Here is a 24,944-nt window from a genome sequence, read left to right as displayed (position 1 = left end):
AAAAGTAGGGAAACAGTGATTTTTCTACGTTTCGTTACGTTAACGTTACTAACTTCCGCTAACATCAATCTAATGAAAATGTCTTAAATCCTCAAACAATTTTGAACTAATCAGCTCTAAAATACGGTAAAAACTGCAAAGTTTCAGATTACGACTTTCGTGACTAGAAATTAGGGCACCAAGGCTACCGTTTTCTCAACCGCAACCCGGAAACTCGGCCGGGCCAGGCACAACGTGTATATTTTAGATAAACACAGATGCAAACAGAGCCGGCGAGGCTCACGTGCCTGTGCCGTATTTGTTATGGATTCAAGCAAGAAGTGTCCCCTCGAGATGATTTCCATTACACAAAGTTCCGAGCCGTGGCCTCAAAGTCTGCATGCACGTCACGCGCCTCGAATCGAGAATGTTGTCATTTGCGTACTATCAAGTATTCGCTTTTGTTGTTATACGTCCTACGCGAGAGTATCAGAAAATATATGGGACACGATATCGAATTTTCAAAGACGCGAAAATTTCTTTCACAGAATTTAAACATGCTCGAGTTAGCCCAAACGTAGAAGAGCCAGAGCACAAAAAGTCAAAGTATAGAATGTCGTCGGTAAAAATGATGTGATGGTTTTCTGTACTTTACTTTTACCCTCTTTCACTTTTCTATGTTACAAGTTTCTTACTGTAACATTTTTAAATTTTGCAAAACAGATTTTCGCGTTGTTCGAAAATTCTACATTGCGATCACGTCTTATTTTCTAATATTTCCAAATCATCACCCCCACCTTTCTGCTCATCTCCATGTCTACTGCTCGATTATAATAAATTTTCAACCGCTGCCGTCGTCGACTCGCTTCATCTCGATTAATTTTTTTCTCATCGCACAATAAACGAACTGCCGCGTAATTGAATATTCACATATTTATAGTCATCCAGCTAGAATTTTACTCGGACATTTTTACGATTATAACCGTATAAATCATCATTACTAACGCTATTTTTTCCTCATATTCTCATCCTCGTGCAGCAGCAGCAGCAGCGGCACCAGCGGCTTTTATCGTACGTTCACGCATAGCAATCACTTATCTCTCCTCGGGATGTGCCAATAAGAATTCGAAATGATTGTGATGTAAAAATACGAGCACTTAGCTCGCGCTATGTCGCGTAGCGCGCGTGTATCATGACATACGCGCACAGACCTCTGTCGGGGCTGCGGGCTGGATGCTCTCGGGAATTGCTGGTACGGGGCCGTTCACCCTGTGACGGCCGACCTTGTCCCGCCCCCAGGGGTTGGAGCACTTTGGCCGCTGTCTGCTGCGCAATATACACACGCTGGATGCCCGATTATTGCCTTCCTGTTTCCGCGTGCGGTTCTTCTACGCAACTCGAATAAACGGATACGCGCGAGAGCGAATCGTTGTTCGTCGTTCGCGTTAAGTTTCTGATCGTCGAACGATTGCATCAGAATACGGAGTGCAAAGGTTTGTCGTCTCTTCTTCTTTTTCTGTTTCTCATATCACTCGACGTGGGAGGAAATGCGTGATATCTTCGTCTAAATTAATCCGGAATGAATATTTATCTCCGTCTCGAATTTCTCTTATTCTTGCCCTCGTCGTTTGCTTTTTATTTCTTCTCTCCACTTTCAGGCTTATTTCATCCCGAGCTATGCCACCTTCTTATTACGTATATATATACGTATTTAGCCACCTTGGGATTTACAAAATTCAATCGGTAGTCTGACGCGCAGGCGCAACGCAATTCGAGAAGTGAATTTGAAATTCATCGTACTTTATATATTTTTAAAAAATTTCCTGTGCAGATCTCTGACAAAGTTGGTTAATACTAGGCGTCGCATGTTCCAATAGGTATTTTGTCTGTATTCTGCGTTTTTCGTTTCACGATATCAAAAACGTGCGCATTTCTTCAATCTTTACGTACGTATCTAAAATAAATTCGACGAACAAGGCAAAAGGCAGGCAGAGAAGAAAAAATTATTAAATAATTATTAATCAATTCTATACAATCCGTTGAAATTGTTTTTGGGTTTTTTATTTATTTATTTCACGTCGAACTTCTCAGTCGTTGATATTTGCCGCATTTTTTCGTTTCATCTCTTCTTTCTCTCGGAGGCCGGACGGACGGAGGACTAGAGTTAAGCAAATGTTGGTAAGGTATATTTAGGAAGGGTTTAATGCGAGATGAGCGCCACCCACGAACGCTTGCGGCTCACTACTTATATTAGAGGGAAATCATTTCCCACGCACCGGCACGTGCAGACTGCGAGATACGATAGTAGAAGATTCGTCTATCCAGGTTTCTGCGCACTTTCAAGGTCGACCTCTCTAAATGCCAAAAGCTATAGCGACTACCGCAGCAGCTCTTTTATACTATCGGGTAACCGTTTTATGTCAGACTCGTTCGTGCCAAATAACCATTATACACTTTGCACACGTAGCTGTCGCCGCTTTAAGAGTTATCCGAAATTTATCCTGATACAGACTCACGCTGATCTTCGATGATACCTGCGTTCTAGCTGCACACGATCGCTTATGCTTCATTTTTATGTGGAACCATTTGAGGGACCATTTACCTGCAGATTAAGTGACGAGTGACTGGAAGATTTCGATAATTTTACGTGATATCTAATAATTTCACTCGTTTCACGCGATTTCTCTATAAGCTGTAATACTTTAGATGATTACAATTTCGAATATGCATAGATGAATTGAACTCGTATTTCACACAGTTTTCAGTGATTTCGAGCAACTGATTGAACCGTAATTTATGTTAAACGATCAATAGATTTTCAACCGATTCCTCGTAAGCATCACTTGATGCAAAGTGGTTTGCAATTCTGCAATAATTGAACGGTCCCTCAGAAAAAGTCTTATTCCAAATAATGCTACTCACCATATCCATTTATAAATTACGGTATCTGAAACCTGAGAATAAGATGTACATAAAATTTTACGAAGATGATGGAATTGTATAGACAAGTTTCGATACTTACTTTTGCGAATATTCTGCACCGCCGCTTTGAACCGGCTCGTGGAAAACCGGGACGTATAATAGTAAAATTGGATCAGGACGGGAAGTAACAGCGATGCCTTTCGGGATCGATTCTCGTGACCGATGTCGGTGATGCGTTAACGATCAGGAAACCGCATCAAGGATATCATTGGGGAATACGCGTGCAATGAACGCGTAGGTGCGTAATCGGTGGCAACCGGCGATGATAACCCTGCATAACGATCGGCGATGGTTAGGTAGTAACAATGGTTCAGACGGACGGAAGGGGGCGATTTTCTTTTAGGACCTGTGCAGGCTTTCCAGCAGCAGTAGAGTCAGAACCAGCAGCGGTTACATGGCAAGTCCGACTCGAATATACGTACATTATACATACACATATACATATATATATACCGATTCCCATTGTGATCGTCGGATATTGATCTTAATTTGAATCTACAGGGATACTTTAATTCGGATCAATTGGTGATTGGTGATATTGGGGTCGTATCAATCAATTATCTTATTGGAAAATAATAAAACTGACCGCCGAGACTCGCGTTCACATTTACGGACAATGGTTGGATCGTGAATTATACATGCATTGTATCAGAGTGTGCGGTGGTGTATTTGCAAGGGAAGAAGATGATGCGGGAACGTAAAACAAGGCACAGGAAACAAAAAAACAGAGAATTAATAATTGTCAAACAATCTCTGTAGGATAACACGATGTGGCGCAATAAAAGCGGGGCTCGGAATTTACACATAGGTGCTAGTTTTTCTTTTCACGTACACGAAAATAAAAAGTCAAATGAACGTTAAATACGTCAACGTGAATGAGAAATATTCTATACGTAAACATAATATCATTGAATTTCATACGAGTTGCATAATTATTTATCCGATCGTTACATTCTTCTTCAGAATAATTCGCCCACGATTTTTCGTCGAGTTTTTTTATTTTTTCGCGTATATTATACAGCTTGACCAATTGCATTTTTAAACCCATGTGTACGCATATATTATTATAACAGGAAAATTGTTTAATGAAATTCCCTGAGTTACAGAGATACGATCTCAAAACTGTTTATCTTTGAACGTAGACCGCGATTGTCGCTCGTTATGGAAGAATGCTGATTGCAATTTTTCCTCCTTCTCGTCGTAATCGCAATTGCATGCACAAGATTCTGTAACGTAAAAATAAAAGTGTAGTAAATCACAACGCGGACGAGGAAATTATTGCGTATACGGAACAAAAAGAAAAATTCGTATTATTTTCGTGGGATGCAATTACCCGCTAACCCCCGGTTCTCGAGATAGGTTGAGACATCCGCTTTTCATGTGCGGTAGGATGACGCTGGTGACGTTATAGCGCGAGAACTGCGACGAAGAGAAGAGTCAACTGTTGTAGCCGGCACGGGTTCGCCCCTAATTTGCGGTGAATTTAATTTATCCCGATTGAATTTCCCGCCTGTGGGAATTTCACGAGAAACACCGGAAACAATAATCTCAATTTAGACAGCCGGTAGCGGCGCGGCCGCCGCAGTTCGGCAAAGCATTAGCCCCGCATCCTTTGGCGGCCTCAGCTTATGGCTGTAACTGGATTTCGACGAGAATATAGGGGCAGGGAATTAAAGGGTGAAAGGGACTTCTGTCTGGGTCGAGGGAATGAACTGGCACACAGAAGGAACACCGGACAGATTAACCGGAATCGAGGAGTACCGGACATCCCGGTCTGCGCCTGCCGCAAGCGGCGGCTGATGTACACTTGGCCGCAGTGATTCACGATGATTCGGTTACGTTGGCAATGCAGAATCAGCCGGCAGCGCCACCGCCGGCCATCTTTTTAAACGTAACCCAACCCGTGATCGTTGAACCGAAGGTAGCGTCCGTAAATTACGTCATCGATTTGGGGGGGGGGTTTAGATTATGACTAAAAATGACGGGGAAGGGGTACAGAAACAGAAATTATTACGTCATATGTAAAGAGTTGAAATTTACAAATAAAAAAATATTTCTATTAGCGCGGTCTCGCGGAGGCGCTGTGGCTCTCCTATCGCAAGTATACCTATACATTGGACTCGGAGCCGTATGTAAAATGTCAAGGATTAGATAAGGTTTCTGTAATGTATACAGTTCCTTTCGTTATGCTGCTTTTAAAAAATCTTTAGCCGAGAAATTGTGTTACACACCTAAATAGAAATAGGAGCGAGAGGGGAGAGGGGGATTTTTCTCATGCCATTTCAAGGAGGGGGGAGGGGGACTATAAATCTGACAGAAGATGACAAAAGAGGGGGAGAGGGTAAAAAACCCTGAAAATTTGATAACGTAATTTATGGACGCGCGCTAACCCAAAAATACAAACTCGATAGTCATGGTAGAATCGACAAATAATCATTCCATGGCTGTACCGTGAAATGAAAATTTAATCTCAATATTTCAATTGTACTATCAATTGCTGTGTTTTGATATGTGGAAACAAAGAGAACAAAAGTATCGTTACCGAGGTGATGTATTTCCTTCAGCTGTTCTTTTTATCATACTTTTTCCAGATCGCGATTTTGAGATTATAATTGCCTGCGGGCGTAATTAGCGGCGCGGTCTATTTCCTCGCTTCCTTCTTTAAAATTTCTTCTTTCTAATTATATATAATATGAGAACTGTACTCGTGCGATCCAGATACATTTTTGTCCCTTCTTCGTATTGCAATTATCAAAATTGAGAAGGAGGAGGAAGAAGAGGAGGGCGCGCTCCATCGAGTGCGACCGGAAATTTAGGAAGCCCAATGGCTTATTGTTAGTCTCCTCTTCATTCTACCGTGAACTCGTGTTCGCTGGTGACTCGAGCTTTTATTGTTCAGCTGTGTTGGGGGGACGTCGGTCTGTTATATTACGTAGTCGGAGATCTTCGCTGGAAAGAAACGGGGGCGACTAAAATTGCAAAGCCGGAAAGAGGGAGTCAGAAATTTTCAACATTTTCTTAAATCCGGTTAATCGACCTATTGGAAACCAGAAGTCAAGCGTTCGATGTCTTTGATCCTCTCCGTGTGGAATGGATTAAGAAAGGAAGATAAGGGAATGTATTCCAATGAATGAAATTTGATTCTATTTACGTATATTCGGTGAATAGATAATATTGTTATTTTACAATGAAATGAAACTTCGATTCAGCAGAGTTAAATTTACAAGGAAAAAGAATCTACGCAACGAAAACATGTTTTCGATTAGATTGAAAAGGCGCTGTTGGTCGATGGAAAAAAATAATATGAGCGAAAACATGGTGAGATAGCTCGAGTCGCTGCCTGTACAGTTATCCGCTCTTCCGGTACGTCTGTTCGATCGCCTCGAAGATTAGATCCGTTTTCTTTTCGCTCCAGATCGTCGTCGCGTCGCTTGACTGTAACAGATGCTTATTGTTAGACATTTTATTTAACAAAAATGTAATATGAAGCAATATGATACATAATCGAGATTTGTCAAAAATATTTGAAACGTACCGACAAAATAAGAAACATTTTTAGTCAATATCGGTTCTAGAGAAAATTCAGGACGTCACGTGAGTTGGGTTTTATGTTTGATTTAAAAAACAAATGTGGGTTTCAAATTCGGAACTCGTATATTGGCGTTAAATGCTTTCACATTACATCAACCATTCTCATTCTTGTTACTTACGTTGCGCAGGCATGTTGGCGTCGCTATTCTTCACTGGGCGTAAAATTATTACAACCTATAACCATATTCATCCTAAGGAACGGCGTTACACATATTTTTATATAGATACATATACATGTATAAGGAACTGTATTATTTTTCGGTTAGCAACAGCGTCTTCTCCAGAGCCAAACTTAACCCGTAGACCGCGGGACGATGCTTTGGCAGATCTAGCGAATCTTGCCTATAACACGTAGGAAGTGGAAGATATGAGTGCGATTTGTCTATCATCTACATATAATTTTCACGGCTAGATATTATGTAAGCGTTGTAGTCAAAACATGTTTGTAATATGTAAGTTTTTACACAGGTTTCTATAATACACCTACGAGCGAATAAATTCGCAGAAAGACTTCGGAATCGCGTGTGACCTATACACGTATAACGAAATAAATTTCCTCTCGTGACGCGATGTTGTTTAAACAGCTTCTAATATTACGAAAGAATCGCCTTGCGAACTTCTCGTCGTCAGCCGGTGGCAGCCTCAGTCAACAACCTGTGCAAATTTTAACACAATTGATCAGTTGATTAGTCAATCTGGTTTCAAATGCGACCCCGTGTTTGAAATATTATTAATATCGCTCGTCCGGCCGAATTGTTCCATGTTCAAAAATTCCGTGTTCACTTCCGCCGTGTTTGCGGCAGTTAATTAATTGACGCGTTTGCGTTTCGTAGAGCTCGATAAATCTATACGAATATGTATATATACGTATACACATGCGTATCTACACCTATACTTGATGTTGGCAATTTTATAGAACGTCACGTAGTCGCGGCTCGATAGCCAGCAGTTGTTGGAAAGATATTTATGCGTCTGAGTTTTGACAGCGCCGAATAGAATTACCGACGCGTAGCGATGCTTCCCAATTTGACACAGTCGCAACAACTAATCAGATCCTCCTCCAACATTTGTTATTTCGTCTATTCGTTTCTCGGTCTAGCGAAAAAAGAGAGAAAAAATTATTTTACTCAATTATTCAAAATAACGTCCAGCTGTTCAATATTGCGAAATTAAAAATCTATGTTCAGTTTTATCAATCCAATTCTGACTGTACGCTGAGAAAAATTTAATTTCTCATATAGTTAATGTATAAAATTATAAGAAAATTTGGTTACAGTACATCTATAGTTGTCGATACTACATTTCCTGGTAATTGTAACATATTAAATTCGTCAGTTTAATTTGCAAAATTCTTTTCAGTTGAACAAAATCTTGACACCAACTTCTTGTTCTACCAACATAAAATTATCGACATAGTAACAAGGAAATATAGTACGAGTGACTGTAATAAAAAATAATAGCACGATAACGCACTGTAATTTATTTGCTTATGTCTATCAAACTTATTTTTATTTTGAACCCAGAACTGTATTTTTCAAATACAGTAGAAAATTAGAATAATTACAGATTGAACATTAATCATAACTAAAAAAATTTCTCGGTGCTTACGCCGAAAGACGGGACGTAGTTTCCATTATTTTCCAAAAGCTTGAAGTAATCTCTCGATCGTCGCTACGAATTTGAAGATGTTGTCGACGAAAAAAATCGGTCGGTGAATGTCTGCTTAAACGGCCCACGTTACAAGATTTCAAATGTTATCGTTGGATCGGCGAGTTGATCGACCGGTTTTTGCGGGTCACCCTGTACGTAAAGTCATATCGTTATGCATATAAATTCGTCGACGCGTACGAGGTGCTGTGAAAATTTGTAAAGGTAGTTTATTTACCGCGCTTTTAGAGCAGCGTGTAATATGTTTATGCGAAAAGCGGCTGATAAACGGTTACGAAATACACCGGAGCTCTAATTTATTTGGGTCAACGTTGCGGTTCCGCAACGTTAATCAAGATCATTAATACCGACCGAATCGTGCAGGACGATTAACAAATATTCGTTAGACGAATCTCTCTTTGACGGCAGATCTACATAAAAGTGATAAACGTCACTTTGGATTGCTGAAACGATACGGTGCGAGGACGACGACGGTAATGTCACGCGTATTTATAACGTCGTCAATTCTTTATGCACGGGGTTTAATCACTCTTCAAGCGGGGTTTACACGCCCGTTCGAAGTTCTATGAAATTCTTAAAGTCTTATGAAATCTTGTGAATTTTGTGAAATTTCATCCAGCCTCGTAAAATCTCACGAAACCCCGTTAAACCTTTGAAGATCTTGTTGAAACTTTTAAAGCTCCTGCGAAATTTGGGGTGCGTAAATGATCATCCGAGTATTAACTGGTCGCATGAAAATAATCAACGTGCGGAAGAAAAACTTCATGGTCAAATAATGTTTTACATTAAACCATAGCTCATGCCTTCTCCGTTATTTCTTTCAAAGGATTCATGAACAATATCCAGGACGTTTTAATATTGCATAAAAATTTCTTCATCGTCAGTAAATCGAAAGCTACATTAAATATGTCTTATTGTTCCGATCCTAAAGACTCGAATAATTCCTAATTCCTGTATCTATAAAATTTAAGATTCGAAATCGAGAACCGAACGCATCTTTAGGCCAGCGCAATAAACGTGGGCCATGATCTGGTTCTAGTGTAAATATAAATCGATGCGACGGTCTAATGCGGGTAAGATCACGATTTCCTCTTCCTGCGGCGACGCAAGCGAAACACCCGCCAACGTTTGGGTTTCTACCGTATCGTTATCTTTTTTCCGCTATTCGTTACCGGAAGAGCAAGTAGGAAGAAATTATAATAATTGGTTGGCGATCGCCGCAGGCGTCTTTAACCGCACGGCCACGTTATAACCAAGCAGTATTTTTAATCAACTGTCTAATCTTTTTTAATCATCCCATACCCTCTCGAAAAGCTTAATTTAGCTATTCAAATGAGTTTACTGATCCCAGCAAGCGCAAACTATTGCCTGCCAAGCGTAAATTTGAAGAATTTATTTCGTCTGTAACTGTATAATCAGGCCCCTACCAGCTGGTAATCACTCGGGCCTTTCGATAGTTCAGCGTCGTTACATCGTCGCGATAATGATAAATCTTTCAATCTGTCCGCGAGGAGTCTTAAGTCAAGATTCAATTGATTTTATATACCGAAAGAAAAAATTTGCCTTAATCGTTTCGCCGGGAGCGATAATATTTTACGCTGAGAAACTTTAAGGATCCAGTATGAAAGATTTTTCCTCTTTAAATAACGCACATATTTCAGTATAGGTATGCATTTGTACCTATTATATAATTCTTATCTGGTCTGCATGCTTTTTGCGGTCGGCTGGGTGATAACGTCGAGTCAACGTTTGTTTATGAAATGCGATAATTAATTACTTAGGGAAAAAAAACCTATAGAAATAATCATAGTACAACAACACTAGCAATTTCCTGTTATGGTGTATTTTGTAGAGTGGCTGTTCCCGTAGCTTGTACGAAAAAAATTACAAAAACTAATACATAAGAGTTACTATGAAAATTTGAAATTTCATTTAATCATCGATTCGCATTTTAGGAAGCGTATTTTTCACTGATTCGCGTGTAACTACTACGAAAGTAGAATCGAGCGCTTACCGAATGGTAATAAATTGTAGGTGGAAAGAGTTGAATTCAAGCGCGTCCCGTCACATGGCGGCATCAATGCCGAAGTGGCGAACGAGTGAACTCTTAACGTTTCCGAGAGATGGCGCTTAATGGTTCAATATCGCGACGGGCTTTGAGTTACAGCGGAGTTTCAATGCCGATATATGCGTATGGCCCATGCCGTGTATTCCATTTAGCCAAATGGTATTTTATTCATAAATAGAAGGTTGGACTGTTGATAGGTTCTCAGAAATATACAATATATATATATATATATATATTGATAATAGAATAGAATATAGATTGATAATCTATAATTTGAGACCCCACCTTTCTGAACGGTCCAACCTTCTGTTTATAAATAAAATACCATTTGGTTTTTTTCAATACGCAAAATTTTAGTTAGACAAGCAATTGCGTTCTTTTTTTTCAAGTATTCAAACCCGCGTTTATACCGTGCGCGTGCGGCACGTGTTATGTGTTAATGGTGCGTCACCATAAACAATCGGGTTCAGCCATACGCGTTTTATTTATTTTTTCTTTTACTTCAAGTCTCTCGGTTCTTTTTCATTTTCACCTATTTTTTTATTCTCTTATTTATTCTTTCTCGTGGTTTCACTTCGATCGCTTCTCCTCTCCAATTTGCCGTGAAAGATTTATGACGCTTTTGAACGTTTTGTAACTCTATCGACGCCATCAATACCTGCGTACAATTTTTTTTTTTTAGAATTAAAAAAACAAAATTTTATCGCGTTTTTTTTTCTTCTAAACTCATTTCTCTCTCGATACTTTGATATATTCCCGTTTTCGCACCGCGGTTTTTGATTGCAATCATCATCACCGGTCGATCTCTCGGACAATTTCTGTGACAAACATGTATTTTACACTCTTCTTGTTATTATGTTTTTATCGTTGAATAAGTGAAAATACTTTGGTGAGGATAAAGAGCAAACAAAATGAAAGTAATAATTAAATAAACAAATGACATTAAGAAATCGAGGACGGAATGAAAATAAAAATAAAAGCGGTAGCGGTAGCGGTAGTAGTGTGACAGCGGCAGCTTGCACTGTAGGCCAATCGCCCACGCTTGTGTATCTAAGACCACGCTCGGTGAGCAATTCATCGAGAAATATGAAAATATACAAGACGGCACATTCCGCGGGTGTCATTGTGCTAAGAATAGAGTTTGAACGATGTCACGCGCATTGCCATCGTCGGCCGAGCTTGCACAGTGACATCACTTATTGGGCATAGCTGGCTGGCTACAGCATGCGCGAGGGACGGACTAATTGTAAGAAGACCACCACCACTCGTCTCATCGTCATTCCTCAACGATTAACCGTTTCCCATAATATTCCGCACCTTTCAGGCAATGAGCTCAGCCGACACGCACACGCGCGGATGAATACGTGGGCATTCCGGACAGTGTCGCACACGCACGCGTATGTAACGCGTTATACTCTGGACGTGTCCAATGGCACCGTCGTTGCACTTCGGTGCAGGGAGTACCAACGCTGCACGTAGGTGTCTGCGTTATTACCTCATTACCGCGTAACGATAAATATAGATCACGTTCACGTTTCCGATTTATAAACGTGCTCGCGTAGAGTAAACCTACACAACTACACGTCCGTAGACCTATGATGCAGGCGTGCATATCCACCCTATTGGCGTGTCACTCGTTTACAACGTCGTCTCGGCTGTACAATGAATTCGCCAATAAGAGGGAATTGATAAACTTATACGTAGAAAGGGAAATACGCGGTACGTGCTCATGTAACACGTACCTACTAGCACGTAACATATCGTAGGTACGTGAGTGGTGTGCAGTATACTACAAACCGAAGACGCGCGAACCGAGATGAGAATATAAGCAGTGACGGAATTATTCAATAATAAATATATGCCTATATGCGTAACATACGTATGTATTACATGTATTATACTCGTGTGCGTGCGCGTGTTCGTTCGCTTGTGTGGAAATACTTGGCGATGACGCGGTTGTTTGTTACAACAATAAGAGTTAAGTCGTGTATCATCCTTGGCCGCGGCATCAATGTGTTGCCGGAGGTGCCGTGATCATGCCGATGATTCACCCCGCAGACGCTTCAATCTGCTTTTTCCCGTGTCATCTCTCATCTACGGCCTGATCGTGAACGTGCCTGGACAAGAAGGAAAAGAGAGAAACCAACCAAGCTTCTCAAAATCTTATTCACACTTTCTCGCGACACGATTCAACATTTTCTTAATAATATTATTTCTCCCTTTAATTTCACCATGTCACGTACTGCTATTTGCTATCGCATGTATTTTACACGTATACATACTATATAATATATATGTATATATATTGTATATTACAGATGTATCAGGTACGTATAACATACATGCGCGTACATAAATTTGTGTACTGCTTTACAGCCACCGCATGTGGTACGATGTCGGGTCGTATAATATTGTGTATTATATGTATATAATACAACGAAATTACGTAACATGTATGATAAGTATATTTCGCCGTCGGGCGGACTCTATAACTTTTGAAAGATTAGACGCACCTCCTTGTCAGCCGATCAATTATTCAATAAGTTCTTGATCCGTACCGTCGAGACGTCTAGTCTGAGCAAATTGTACATATGTACCTACGTGTGTTACGTGTAGGTACACGTTGGCACAGTGTGCATGGGCGTTTTTATCGATTGCCAACACGTGCAGGCTAGGCCGGAGGAATTCCTGTACGCCCAAAAATATGCGTTAAGAGATAACAATATTCGCTGTTAGGTCATTGCCGTTTTTCATTTTTCATTCTTTCGTTTCATCCTTTGTATTTTTCTTTCCTTTTCATTTTCTTTCTTTTTCGGCATTTTAATTAAACGAAGAGGCCATGCGGCCAGGTTTTGCCCATCTATTGAACGGGAAGAGCTACCAATGCACTGGTTCGAAATTCTCAATTTTTCCCCATCTCGAATCTACTCGTATATTCTCTAATTCAGCACCGTGACAGGGGAATTAATCTCTTCGCTGTGGTCAAAGCCGAGCAGTCATCCTCGCTAATTACACCCTGCGTTCTCGCCTATTGTTATCGACTGGCCGACCAGATTTCGAAAGTATTTTAGGTATACGTGCCTGGTGAAACTCAAATCAAACAATTTTACACTTCGTTGACACACGTTTGCAACTTCCGACGACGCAGACCGTTCGATTGACAGTCAGTACGGAAATTGGAAGATTTTCTTCATCCATGATCACCGTCGAAAGTATAATTCGCTCGTGTTTCGAACCTTCTAGGTGCTGTATACGGTGCGCGATGGTTATCTGCAGAACATGCAGGAGGGATGAATTTAAATGAAAATATTCTCAGCCTAAGCTGTGTACCTAAGTGTGTAATTAAACTGCGGTATTTCGAAAAAGCATCTTAATACAAAATAAACAGAGAAGGTATAAAAGAAACGCTTTGAAGTTTATTTACCCTCAATATTTTTCCGTTAAATACCTACGTCAACCGCAGATCACGTTTCCCCGCAAGCTCAATGAAAACCACTGAAAGCTGGCCGGAGCCAGTATGCATGCGTGTGATACCTCCACGAGCGAACGATTCGCGGAAAAGATGAGTGTGTACCACCGGCGATGGTTTCGCTTAACCCTTTCCTCGAAATAATTTGAAATATGCAAATTACTTATACCGCGGGTGGCCCTTGGTCTGTACGGGGGTACGTAACGCACCATCGTCTGTCTTGAACCGTCAGCTAATGCGCGTAAACTCTCATCGGTAGGTATGTGGGAATGTATAACAAACATCGGTGTGCTGTACGAAATGCCGACTCGCGAGTCACACCAACGACGCCGGGTATACTTGTATTATTGGGGTAATCTAACTCGCGTGGCTCAATTCTCCGAGAGCCAATCTGACTTAATATGCAGATGCCGTACGCGGAACGAAGCGCGAGACGAGCAAGGAGAGACGGAGGCCTCATGTACGGTTGTGAGTCATGCGAACCGGGGAGAAGAGAGACGGATGCATCCGCGGATGACAAATTATTTTAACACGTGTGAAACCAGCTTAACTCGGAAACGTACGCTGGACCGAATCTACGATACCAACATCCGTGCGTGCGTGTATCCAGGGCACGACACATGCGGTCCGCGTGCACGCGTGTGTGTCTCTCCCAGTGCAGGATGATGCGCGAAACGTAGGGTCCTAAGTACGCGTAACATACCTTCCGCGGCACAACTGCCGCGTAACGTTGGTATGTGACTGCAGTGCACAGGCAGCAGGGGTTGTTGCACCAACGGCGTTCCTTCCGTTAAGTTACGATCCGAGGCGCAGGTCATCGTCTGCACGAAAGTTCATTCGTTCCGTGGTTACGCCGATTTCGAGGAGGCCACAATGAGGGCTGGAACGGCCAGTCATCGCCGCTACGGTTGTACGAACCCTATACCTGCACCATATACCAGAAACAGCAGTCGACCCTGCGACGCGGGTCCGGAATCGATTCCTGGATCGTTGTTAGAGTCGTGCTTAGCTTTACATAACAATACCCGGAAGATCCTGCGCAGGAATTAGTTTTAGTATCATCTCCCCCCTTTCTCCTTCGCCGCCTTTGCTTCCCGATCCTCATACCCTCGCGGACTCCTTCTCAGGCATCCCTTTATCCTCGTCCTTTGTACCTCCTTAATCCACGCGTACAAGACCCAGGTACACGTGTGTCTCTATGTGCGTTCGATCGCGCGTCTACCTGTATTACATGCAAGTGTTTGTTCGCCGGATTGCGCCGAGATACCTAACGTCGTATACCCGAAGCTCGAACTCAATTTTTTCAGCGTGTTCCATTTTCGCTGGGACAGGTTGGGTTAGGTTAGTTTCACTTTCCGAACGGAGTCCCTGCAGCCAGTTGTCGTCTGATTCACGAAGCGTGTACGTTATTATTATACAATCTATCTTACAACTCTACCGTCAACTCGCATGGCATACTATTCGGATGAGTTCAACTGATTGTGAGTGAAATCATAACCGCCTTACAATATGGTCTTACGCATTCTCGACATACATATCCATTTATAGTATTGGCAAGGATTATATACTTGAATACCATCCTCGGAGGATGCGGTTGAGTGAACGTGTTTTCATTTTATTGTTGTTATCTTTTTCTGTCTCCAGCAATGCAGGAATGTTCATGCACAGCACGGCATCAGGTTTGCAAAAACTTGAGGTATGCGCTGACAACGTTTGAACCGACGAAAAAGTCACCGGTCATACAATTTTGGTTTTAGTAAAACTATACCATTCAAAATATTCGAACTTTGCACTTTCTGAAACCATACCGTTTCCGATTTTCCAAACTGACAAATTAGCTAGATAGATAAACGACGTACGAAAATGGGTGGCTAGCATTCGGCCGAGGGCCAGGAAGCTTGGTCAACGTTGCGAAACTTCCCACACTCGTCACCCTGGGCCGGGTTCACAAAAGGCACCCGAATGATGTTCAAGTCGTAATCGGTGTTGACCTGAAGAGCGTTGATGGATACGATGTTCAGTTTATTCGCTAACTCATTCTCTTGTGTGATGCCGGTGATGGGGTTCAAGTAGCTGCACCGTGTCTTCGCCAATACGCAGACGGTAGCGTTGACGAAAAGCTGGGTTAGCTGAAAGTCGGCACATTTGAAGTTTGAGAACATGGCCTTAGCCTCGTTGACGCACTGCGCGATCTGTAAGGAAAATAATCACTGAGAATCGATACCGGTGTTTGTTGTTCCGGTTGAAAATTCTGTTATGCGCTCGATGGAGATTTTATGAAGAAGAGAGAAAGGAGGAGGTAAAAATAAGAAAGAAAACCAACGTGAATTAACGGAGCTATTTGTATCTCTTGATGCATTCGCAGCAAACAAATCTCTGTGGAACATTTATTAGTACTCTATCTGTCGATTCACCTGAATAAATTATCATGGATTAAAAGGTTCCGCTTCAGGTCTCACGGTGTTCCCATCACTTTTGCGTCCGTCGACAATGACGCAGATCGACTTCCTCCGCTGCAGGTTTCGTCGGCTAAAGTGGAAGCTTGCAAAATAGTGGGAGTGGTGTTCATTGTTGTTACTCGCTGTCAATACGCTCGACGTCCCTCGAGCCTGCAATCGTCTCTGATCGATCGGTGGCGCAACCTCGTTCGCTTCCTGTTTATTTGCACTTTATTTACAGTATTTACAGTTTTCCGGGCGAAAGGTGAAAGGGAAAAAGAGAACGAACGCTGGGGAATCAGCGCGAGGATACTTGCAGCTCGTGGTGGTCGTATAATTGAGATTTACTCCTGCGGACTAAAGCGAGTCAGCGGTGCTCAATGTTTTATATTGAAAGGAGGGTGAAAAGAGCCAGACCGAAGAGGTTCAGAGGACTTTAAAATTTGCTCAGGAATTCAAACGATCAATTACCAGCATGTTCTTGTTCACTTGACGGATGCACTCCAGAAACGAACAGTAAATGACGCCCGGACTTGTGCGGGTGGATATTGAATTCGTTGCGTTCTGGAAAAAGCACATATCGTTAGTCGTATGAATTGTGAGCCGGGCAGGCGGCAAGTCCTGCGAAATTACACTTCTGGTTTCATATATGTTCAACGTCTTATACGAGGTTTGCTCGCGAACGTCGACCCTGACGGAAACGTCTTCACCCAGCCGCTAACAACGTTCGCGACGACGGACAGTCAAGTATAACTTGGACACAGACGCCTCTCATATGATATATATTCTTTCCACTTGGCAAGTCCGCGAACGAAATCAACTGGCTGCGTCAGTATTTTCGAGGGTCCTACGTAGAAGAGGAACTTCATTCAATTGGCATTGTTAAGGAACTCCAACTATCGTTGCCAGTGGTCGTGGACCCAAAACTTTTTCCTTATTCCGATCCTACCTAGCCTATCGCAAGCTCTTTCCGCACTTGCATTCTCATCTCCCGCTCGTCCTTTTGCGTTTTATTATCAGTTGAAACACAACGTGTATAGTATTTTGGACTTGCGGCTGTTCCGAATGGTAAATACCCTCAAGTAGCTTTGGCAGTGTCCGTAATCCGTGTTGTCGAGATACGTGTCCGCGCAGGAAGCCATCGTCAGAAGCATCGGATATCCGGGGGGCTGATTGCTGGACCTGAAGAAGCACCCGTAGCAGGCATCGGTTCTGACCTCATCGTCCTTCTGCGACTCGTTGCACAGCTGATTCAACAACTGAATCGTTCTGACGCTGGAAAAACCGAGTTTTATCAGTAATGAGATGTGAAATATTCAGGGAGGCGCGGACAAAGAAACAAATCGACTAGATGGATTTTCTCGAAACGTTAAACTTGTTTGTCCCGTTTCGCTTTTCTTTATTTTTTCAAATTTCATCAACAAAATTAACAAACAACGGCTCGTCCGTACTTTGAGTATGGAGTCCAATGCCCGAAGACTTTGGCAAGCGCTTCCTGGACGAATGGCCCGGAGCTGGCTGCTCGTTGAACACCGATTAACACGAAAACCAACGCTTTGATCACTTTCATGGTTAATACCATTTCGCAAAATGCACTCATGAGAGAGAATATATCCGTTTTATACCGGGCGAGAGCTCCCTGCAGGCTTCCAGGGCCGTACCCAATAATTTTCTTCTATATCACACGGTCATTCAATTTCCACGATTTTTACCAACAGCTGCAGTTTCCCTCTCACCGATTTATTCTTCTTTCACTCGTCAGTTTCGGTTTTAGTTTCAATTATTCAACCGGTGAAGCAGAAGCTGCGAATTTCGGCCATAAGTACGCGTTAATTTTCACTACCGTCGGCGACCACTAGACACGGCTCTGGGCAACGCGTTCCAGAAATCTCGTGACAGTGACAATGTGTAACAGTGCTTTGCTACACCAGCATCCGTACCACTGACCCACCAGATAACAAGTATTATGCATTGTTTATACCCATGGGATCGGAAATGTCAGCGTGTTAATTATTGTCGGTGCACGCAGCGACAACGAAATGCATCAGAAGCCCGCGTCCGTGCGAACGCGCGATTCTGGTGACAACGGCAGCAGCGGATGCCTCTGAATATGAAATCCGCCCGATACCGTTGTAACTGATATAACAGAGAAGTATTCAGCTTTGTTGGCGCTCTTCGCCAAAGGTGTTCATAACCGTCCTGCGTGCGAGCCACAGGAGATTTAATGATTTTCATGCAGCCTGCACCGTTGAGAAAAACGAGCGTGCATGCTACGTCATTTCGTGGCAGCATGGGAAACACTCGTTGACGCGTTGGATTTAGATTTCACACGCCGTCAGAATTAAAAAAAATTCGTCAATGCTTGTATAATCCCGGGTTCTCGAAATTACTTATTCACTTTGTTGAAATTATCTCACATGGGCTCGAGCTCTCGGAAATTCACTCTAATCTTGTACTGAAAATGTGTAAATAACGGAGCATTGACTCTTTAATCCTGAAATATCTCGATGTGTTTTATTGCCACACCGATTTGCAAACGGACACTATGCTCTACATTTCTTCGTCGAGAAAGACTTGTGATACGGTTTCGCAAATGCACGTATCGATGACTGATTTCCTGTTGTCGATAGCAGCGATCTCTGTGTCTTATAGTTCTGTTATCGTCGTTTATAATCTCAAATTGCTAAGTCGATGGAAACTCTGTTATTCACATGCAGCTCACTCCCGGCGTAATAACTTACAGTGAAAGTCTGCGGAGCGGTTTCCCCGTTCATTTAAGTACTATCAATAAATAGCAAAGATATTGGTACTCGCGTCGTGTAGGTGAACCAAGAAATAACGCGGGGCTTGAAACTGCAGTGAAACATGAAGAATTCGGAACAATTATCGTCGATCATTCCGCAATACAAGTTGTCGTCTACATTGTTTTGGCGCGTAATGTGTCTCTTCGTTGCGATTTACGTGTTCGCTTGAATTTCTTTAGACGTCGAAGCGATTTATGCGGTGAATTATAAGGGTCAACATAAAAAACTTGCAGTCTCCTCACAAGCCTTTTGTGATTTCATTTTCACTCGGCGTTTGATTGCAATTCGAAAAATATCTGTAGTATTACATCAGTCCGCAAGGCTAGCTCCACTCCTTGGTCGTCGTCGTTGACTCTGACTATGAGTTAGAAGCGTTATTCGGAAACTCCAACCAAGTTATATTACACCAGCAATGAAGCGTATGTAGGTAGGTACATGCCTGCAGTAGGTATACGTGTACGTATACATGTGTAGGCATGCGTAGAGAGACGAAGGGAATCGTTTCTTCGGTGACTTTGTTGACTCGACACGATATTCAACGAGTTCTCGGACCCGTCCGAATTTTTCCACCGGATAATTTTATCGCTTTTACCACCATCCCCTCCCTCGTAAGTACCGACGAGCATACGAACGATCGAAAATAGTGGCGGAGAGCAAGTGGGGAGGCTTTTTGCGCAGTCACATATATAGGCATTCGGTTATACAGGGTACGTCTCGAATCTTCCGCGGGAAGCGTATCTCGTTTCGACGACCTCGATGCGGCGGGTTGCAATTGCGGAAATTCCAGAAATCGAGGACTTCGAGATATGCCCGCGCGTCTTCATACCGCGGACGGAATTCATTCGAACTTTTCAGAATTTTACCATCCTTTGTCAAGATGGCGCACATATCCATCTTGTCGCTTATATATACATGTATATGAAATTATCCCTATGCGATTTTCCGCCCCGCTTCTCATCCGACGAGTTTTACCTCATTGCGCCGTTCTTTATCCTCAAATAGACTACACGGCATGCAACTGCTCCGCGAGCGACGAAACCTAACGCACCTTCCGCATCCCGCCGGCTCTGATTTAAACGAATTTGTTACAAAGTACTCGGAGATTCCACGACGTCGCCGTCTTATCTCTATGAAAATAAACTTGGCTAATTTAGGCGTCTTTATACAGTCGGATGGAGAGGAGGCGAGTTACGCGACTAATCGTGAGGTAGTTGCAGAGCTTGCAAAGCTTGCAGCGCGCAGACAGGCCGACAGCCCCAAGGAGACTCTATAACTATTCCGAAAGTTGTAACACTCGTTCGAAGCTTTACGTATGTACGTACATCAGGTGCACTCGAGTGAACTTATAAGCGACGAATTTGCCCTGCTGCCGTTGCCGCAGCCGGGATATCGTGATTGCAATTACGCTGGCGTGGGTTAAACATAGAATATGACCTATGCCGTAGTACGGCGGGAGTTTTTAAATAATTAATATATACCTAATCACGTACGTCGAGCGTGCAGGAATATGGATCAACGGTTGTACTTTGCCGCATACGCGCTGCAGCAGCCGCCAAAAATCCGACGATTTTGCGTCAGCGATGATATCGGTGCAGTTTCTCTCCTGCGGTCGAGTCCCGTGACGTCGACGGCGTCGCGTCTAAATTCTCAGATTACATAAACACAAATAATCCATGACTCACTAATTCTGGGTCGGGGATTGCACCGGGGCGACGATAGGCGTCGGCTTCGCGGCACCGTCGACGTCGACGTCGTCTTGTCTTCTTCTGTCTGGCCCGAAAATAGACAGCGACGGTGTCGTCGCTGTTGCAGGTTCCCTTATACACGACGACGTCGACGTCGACGATGCAGACGCACGTACGTACGCAAGATGCCCCAGTTTTCTCGTGGATACACATCCGCGGTCCAGCCGCCTCGAGCTCAATTAGGTGCAGAAACACGTCGCCTGCATCCGGGCCTTCCTGCCTCCCCGCCGATATCGCCCGTCGCTCGTTCCTCGCCGCGGAGAACGCGGATTTTTAAACTAAAGAAGCTTATTTATTTACGTACTTATCGCAACGCGACGCTGTCTGCCCGATGTTGTTCAGCGAGCGCAGGATAATCCTTGAGAACACGGGATTTCTTTTCTACTCGCGCATATATCTACCTGCTTCGCTTATTCGTACCTACCGTAGATTTCCATGAAGGGCTTTCCTTCTCTCGTTCTGCTTGAAAATCTGAAAACTATATCGGGGAAAAGATTTCATCGCTAATTTATTATCCTTTATTCTTTATTTTCTTTTTTATTACCGACTTCACCTTGTCGTCGTGCAGGTATATATATGAGTGGCTGTTTTTTTTCTTTTTATTTTTATTTTTTCCCCGTTCTCTGAGGAGATGAATCAGACCCCGACGAAAATTGTGTAGAATTTTATATACGCTCAGTCGAGCACCGCTGGTGTCGTCCCAGGAGCAATATAGACACCATGCAATAAGCGTTTACGGTAAGCATTGCAGTGAGAACTTGTGGAAATTAACAGCTGACGACTGTTGAGCTAACAAGGTACTCTCGAGCACGACTCAACGAGCAAAATTTACCAGCGTGCATAATGAATTTTCTTTAGCGGTTTCTAAGCGTTACATTAAACACGACACATACTTACAGGCTTAGTTTGTACAGCAAATGGACGTCGTAGTCTGTTAGCGGCGCGTAAAATCATCGGGAATAAAAAACATTCCTACCTCAACGATTTATTTCAGTCGCACGTAGTGTATTTGAATTTCATGACGCAACGTCGCGTCGTATCGTACGACGCAAACTTTATACATACTTATTATTCTACCGTGAATATACATGTACAGTTTACCGTCTGGAAATTTTTCGATACTCGCGGATGTATTTTCGTACGAATTGAAAGATGAGAAAAATACGCCGGTACGAGAGAAGGATCCTCGGTTCTCGGAGGCGAACCTGTTCGCTCTCGAAGCATCCCGCATGTCGCGCATCAATTAAATCGTTTTTTTGCATCGTACAAAGTCGAACCCCTGGCTGGGCTGCTCGTCTCTTGCTCCGCTAAAGATGGCTGGCTGGCTGACGCGGGGTGGCGAATAGATGGTCGGGGCTTGAATTAGGGTAGGAGCGCAAAGGCGTGGAGCTTAATGCCCATATCACTGTGGGATGTCGACCAATTTCCGGGTACTACCACCAGCCCCCGGAGTCTTGCTAATGTACCTACACGAAATGAAAGGAAGTTGTTGTGAAACGCACCACGGGTATACCCGGATCGTGTATGCTGCTACTTCGGGGGTGTTGTTTAATTCGTTAAAAGGCCAAGGTATTTCCGCAGTCCACCTGCAGCAGCGGTAGAAGCCTGCAACGATACCGCGATCTAGACGTGCCGATTTCTCTCCGCATCTGCGTGGAGACGAGGGTAAAAAAAATCCTCTGCCGCGATTCGCGTTCCACCTCGTATTTGGCTTCCTTCGCCTTTTTACTCGATTGACGTTCATCGACCCGCGGTTGATATAATTGGACGACGTTGGATGCCAGGAATATTCTTATACACGGCGCCGTATCTCTCGACCATTATGCCGCGTAACGCGTGGAATTGTCCTTCGAAGGACGAAGAAGAAACACGTTCTCCAGTCGCGAGAAACTCGAGATAGAAGAAAGAGTCGACTTGGCATTGTGTTTCGTATCGGTTGACGACGCGGTTCGTATCACGTACTCATTTTCGTCCTGCGGAGTATAACATAAAATGATATCACGGCGAAAGGATCGCTTGTACGGCGAGCGTCCTGTATCCACGCTGCGCGGATAAACGTGCAGGCAAAAGTGAGGAACGGTTTCGCCGAAATCCAATCCTAAAGTAGCGGTGTTGTCGGTACGGCCGGTGGCGGATGAGTACTTGACCAGGACTGCGTCGAGAGGTCTTGAATTACGCGTTTCATCGGTCACTGGCCTACGGGCGTTGATCACCTTCTCAAACTGAGTTTCCTCGGTCGTTTGAAGCCTGGCTTGGCTGAAAAGGGTATCGCGTGTCAGAGGCTCGTGCGTCACACGTGTGTGCACCGGCCAAAATCACATAACCGAAATTGTTGGAGTATATCCCGTGCGCCGAGGGACAAGACGTAGAGGAAAACTGCCCCAGACCGCAGGGGAAACTCTCGACCGTTCCGTGGGCGAGTTGGTGGTGAACGAGCAAAATTCCCTCCGTGGGTGTTTTGACCTCTCATCGCTCGCCCTCCGCTCGGGACCTGCAGCGTCCTCCCCGCCTTATCTCTCCGCTCCGTTTTCCACGCGGCTATTTGCGCCGGTTACACCGTCGAACAGCTCCTGCCTGCCGTACGCACGTTTCGCAAATTTTGCCATTCAACGTTCTCAATCTCTTTCTCCTTTATACCTACGTCGAACCGCCTGCATGTCGGAAAAAAAAACTCAGTCTCCGCTCCTCACCCTGCAGTCTGCGACATCTCGATCCGGATCGATGGCTGTAAGCTCCCCCAGCAATCTGCGCCCTTACGCCCACCGCTACGTGAGCAACATCATCGGCTCTTTCTCATATTCGCTCGCTCGTTCGCTCGTCGGTTCGTCTGCTCGGGTGGTGCAGGGTATTAATCTCGGTGGGAACGTACAGCGCGTGGATCAGTGATAAATGAGCAGACCTCAGGGATCTTATCTTGTAATTGGAACGCACCTAGCGGTGGCGGACCGGCTCAATCGAACTCGATCGAACCCGGTTGAACGGCGGGGTGCGGACATCTGCGGTAGGTAAACACACCCTTCTTCGCCTCATCCGTCCCTGTGTTTCCGTTATCCCGCCACCCTATCTCCCGACGTAATGGGCAGCGAAGAAGGGCGAGTTTTCATCAACCGCCACCTACCGCTGAGCCGCGGCGTTTCCCCCGGTTGTTCGGAGGCGCAAGGTCGACTACCCGCAACCCGTCTCCCTTCGCTTCTTTCGATTCGCTTCGCTGGTCACAGCAACCAGAAATAGTGGTTGTTTGCGTCCGAATCTTCTTTCTTTGCTCGCCGCGCGATACGATCGTCGCGGCTGATGAGCGGGAAAACCGCGGGAAAAACAGCGTTGTTAAACGCGTCTGCCGTGGTACGAAGCGTGAAGAGGTGATACGGGGGAGAAGGAGAAATACCGGCAGCTCCGTAAGCCGGAAATGGAAATCTGTTTTGGTGATAAAAATCAGTTGCCTAAGCGAAGTGGGCCAAGTCGGTTCTCTGACACCTTCGGCCTCCCCCGCCTCGGCTATATTGGACTCAGGGGTGCGATCTCTGGGCCACATTATCGTTATCCTGATGGATATTGGCCGGACCTATTGACGCGCTCCTCGGATCTAGAACGCAAGCTGTCCCTGCAAAGCGACCGGCTCCACCTACCAGACCGCTCCGAGGTGCCTACCCCGAAACGCATGCCATCCCGTCTCACGCCGATATTTCGTCCCACGCAACGCACCCTGTATACCTACCGCGGCATAGGGCACGACCCATCTCCGTTAGTATTTCACTCACCGTGCACGCCATGTGGGCCTTCGATTCCCCCTCTGCACCATCGCCACGTGCCAGAGAGGAGATACGTGACACATTCTCCGCGCGTTATGTCGCAAACGTTACTGTGCTTCTGTCTTCTGTTATAAGGGTGGCTATGCTCTACCGCCTTTACCTGACCTCGTAACTTATTTATCCTCGCCGTTACTCGGCTGACCCGTTCCTTGCATCTGTTTTCGCAATTTTTCTTTTTTTTCTCTCTTCTTTTTCTTTCAACCCTTCCAAGAAGACGTGTATGGGGGGGGGGGGGGAAGGTTGTTCACATGCCTTATACGTATGTGCGTTATCCACCACTCTCTCCGCTAGCGGCTAAGAGACTCCAGGTTTAACGCGGAGGGTGGAGAATTCGGAACGAGGAAGACATTCCGTTAGAATTCAGGAATCTGCAGTTCTCCGGAATATTACG

At 44.1% G+C, this 24,944-nt stretch overlaps 2 protein-coding genes across 3 annotated transcripts in view; one reads left to right on the top strand and one right to left on the bottom strand.

Moving 5' to 3' along the window:
• The window catches only part of LOC124306726 (3-phosphoinositide-dependent protein kinase 1), a 334,286-nt gene that overhangs the window by 2,683 nt on the left and 306,659 nt on the right, over positions 1–24,944 (top strand). The window lies entirely within an intron of this gene.
• LOC124306727 (uncharacterized) lies at positions 6,189–18,078 on the bottom strand. Of its 2 annotated transcripts, XM_046767674.1 has the most exons (6): positions 17,647–18,078; positions 17,272–17,470; positions 16,667–16,759; positions 16,217–16,411; positions 15,617–15,949; positions 6,189–6,396 (listed from the first exon to the last, which is right to left on the bottom strand). In XM_046767674.1, exons 1-5 carry the CDS (start codon positions 17,793–17,795, stop codon positions 15,629–15,631), a joined length of 957 nt encoding a protein of 318 aa, XP_046623630.1. In that variant the 5' UTR covers positions 17,796–18,078; the 3' UTR covers positions 6,189–6,396; positions 15,617–15,628. The 2 variants fall into 2 exon arrangements, with proteins under 2 accessions (XP_046623630.1, XP_046623631.1); XM_046767675.1 differs by lacking the exons at positions 6,189–6,396; positions 16,217–16,411 and having other exon boundaries at positions 15,362–15,949.

This window comes from Neodiprion virginianus, chromosome 6 (assembly GCF_021901495.1).
Source record: "Neodiprion virginianus isolate iyNeoVirg1 chromosome 6, iyNeoVirg1.1, whole genome shotgun sequence".
Classification (NCBI taxonomy): Eukaryota; Metazoa; Arthropoda; class Insecta; order Hymenoptera; family Diprionidae; genus Neodiprion; species Neodiprion virginianus.
This window is presented reverse-complemented; position numbering and strand designations above follow the sequence as displayed.

What these genes read in the sequence shown, in the direction of transcription:
- LOC124306727 (XM_046767674.1), bottom strand. Translation starts at nt 17,795, where the DNA reads ATGAGTGCATTTTGCGAAATGGTATTAACCATGAAAGTGATCAAAGCG. An exon ending in ACTGCCAAAGCTACTTGAGG is followed by an intron (nt 16,760 to 17,271) that starts GTATTTACCATT and finishes TGCTTTTTCCAG; the next exon opens with AACGCAACGAATTCAATATC. An exon ending in GCAAAAGTGATGGGAACACC is followed by an intron (nt 15,950 to 16,216) that starts GTGAGACCTGAA and finishes TTTTCCTTACAG; the next exon opens with ATCGCGCAGTGCGTCAACGA.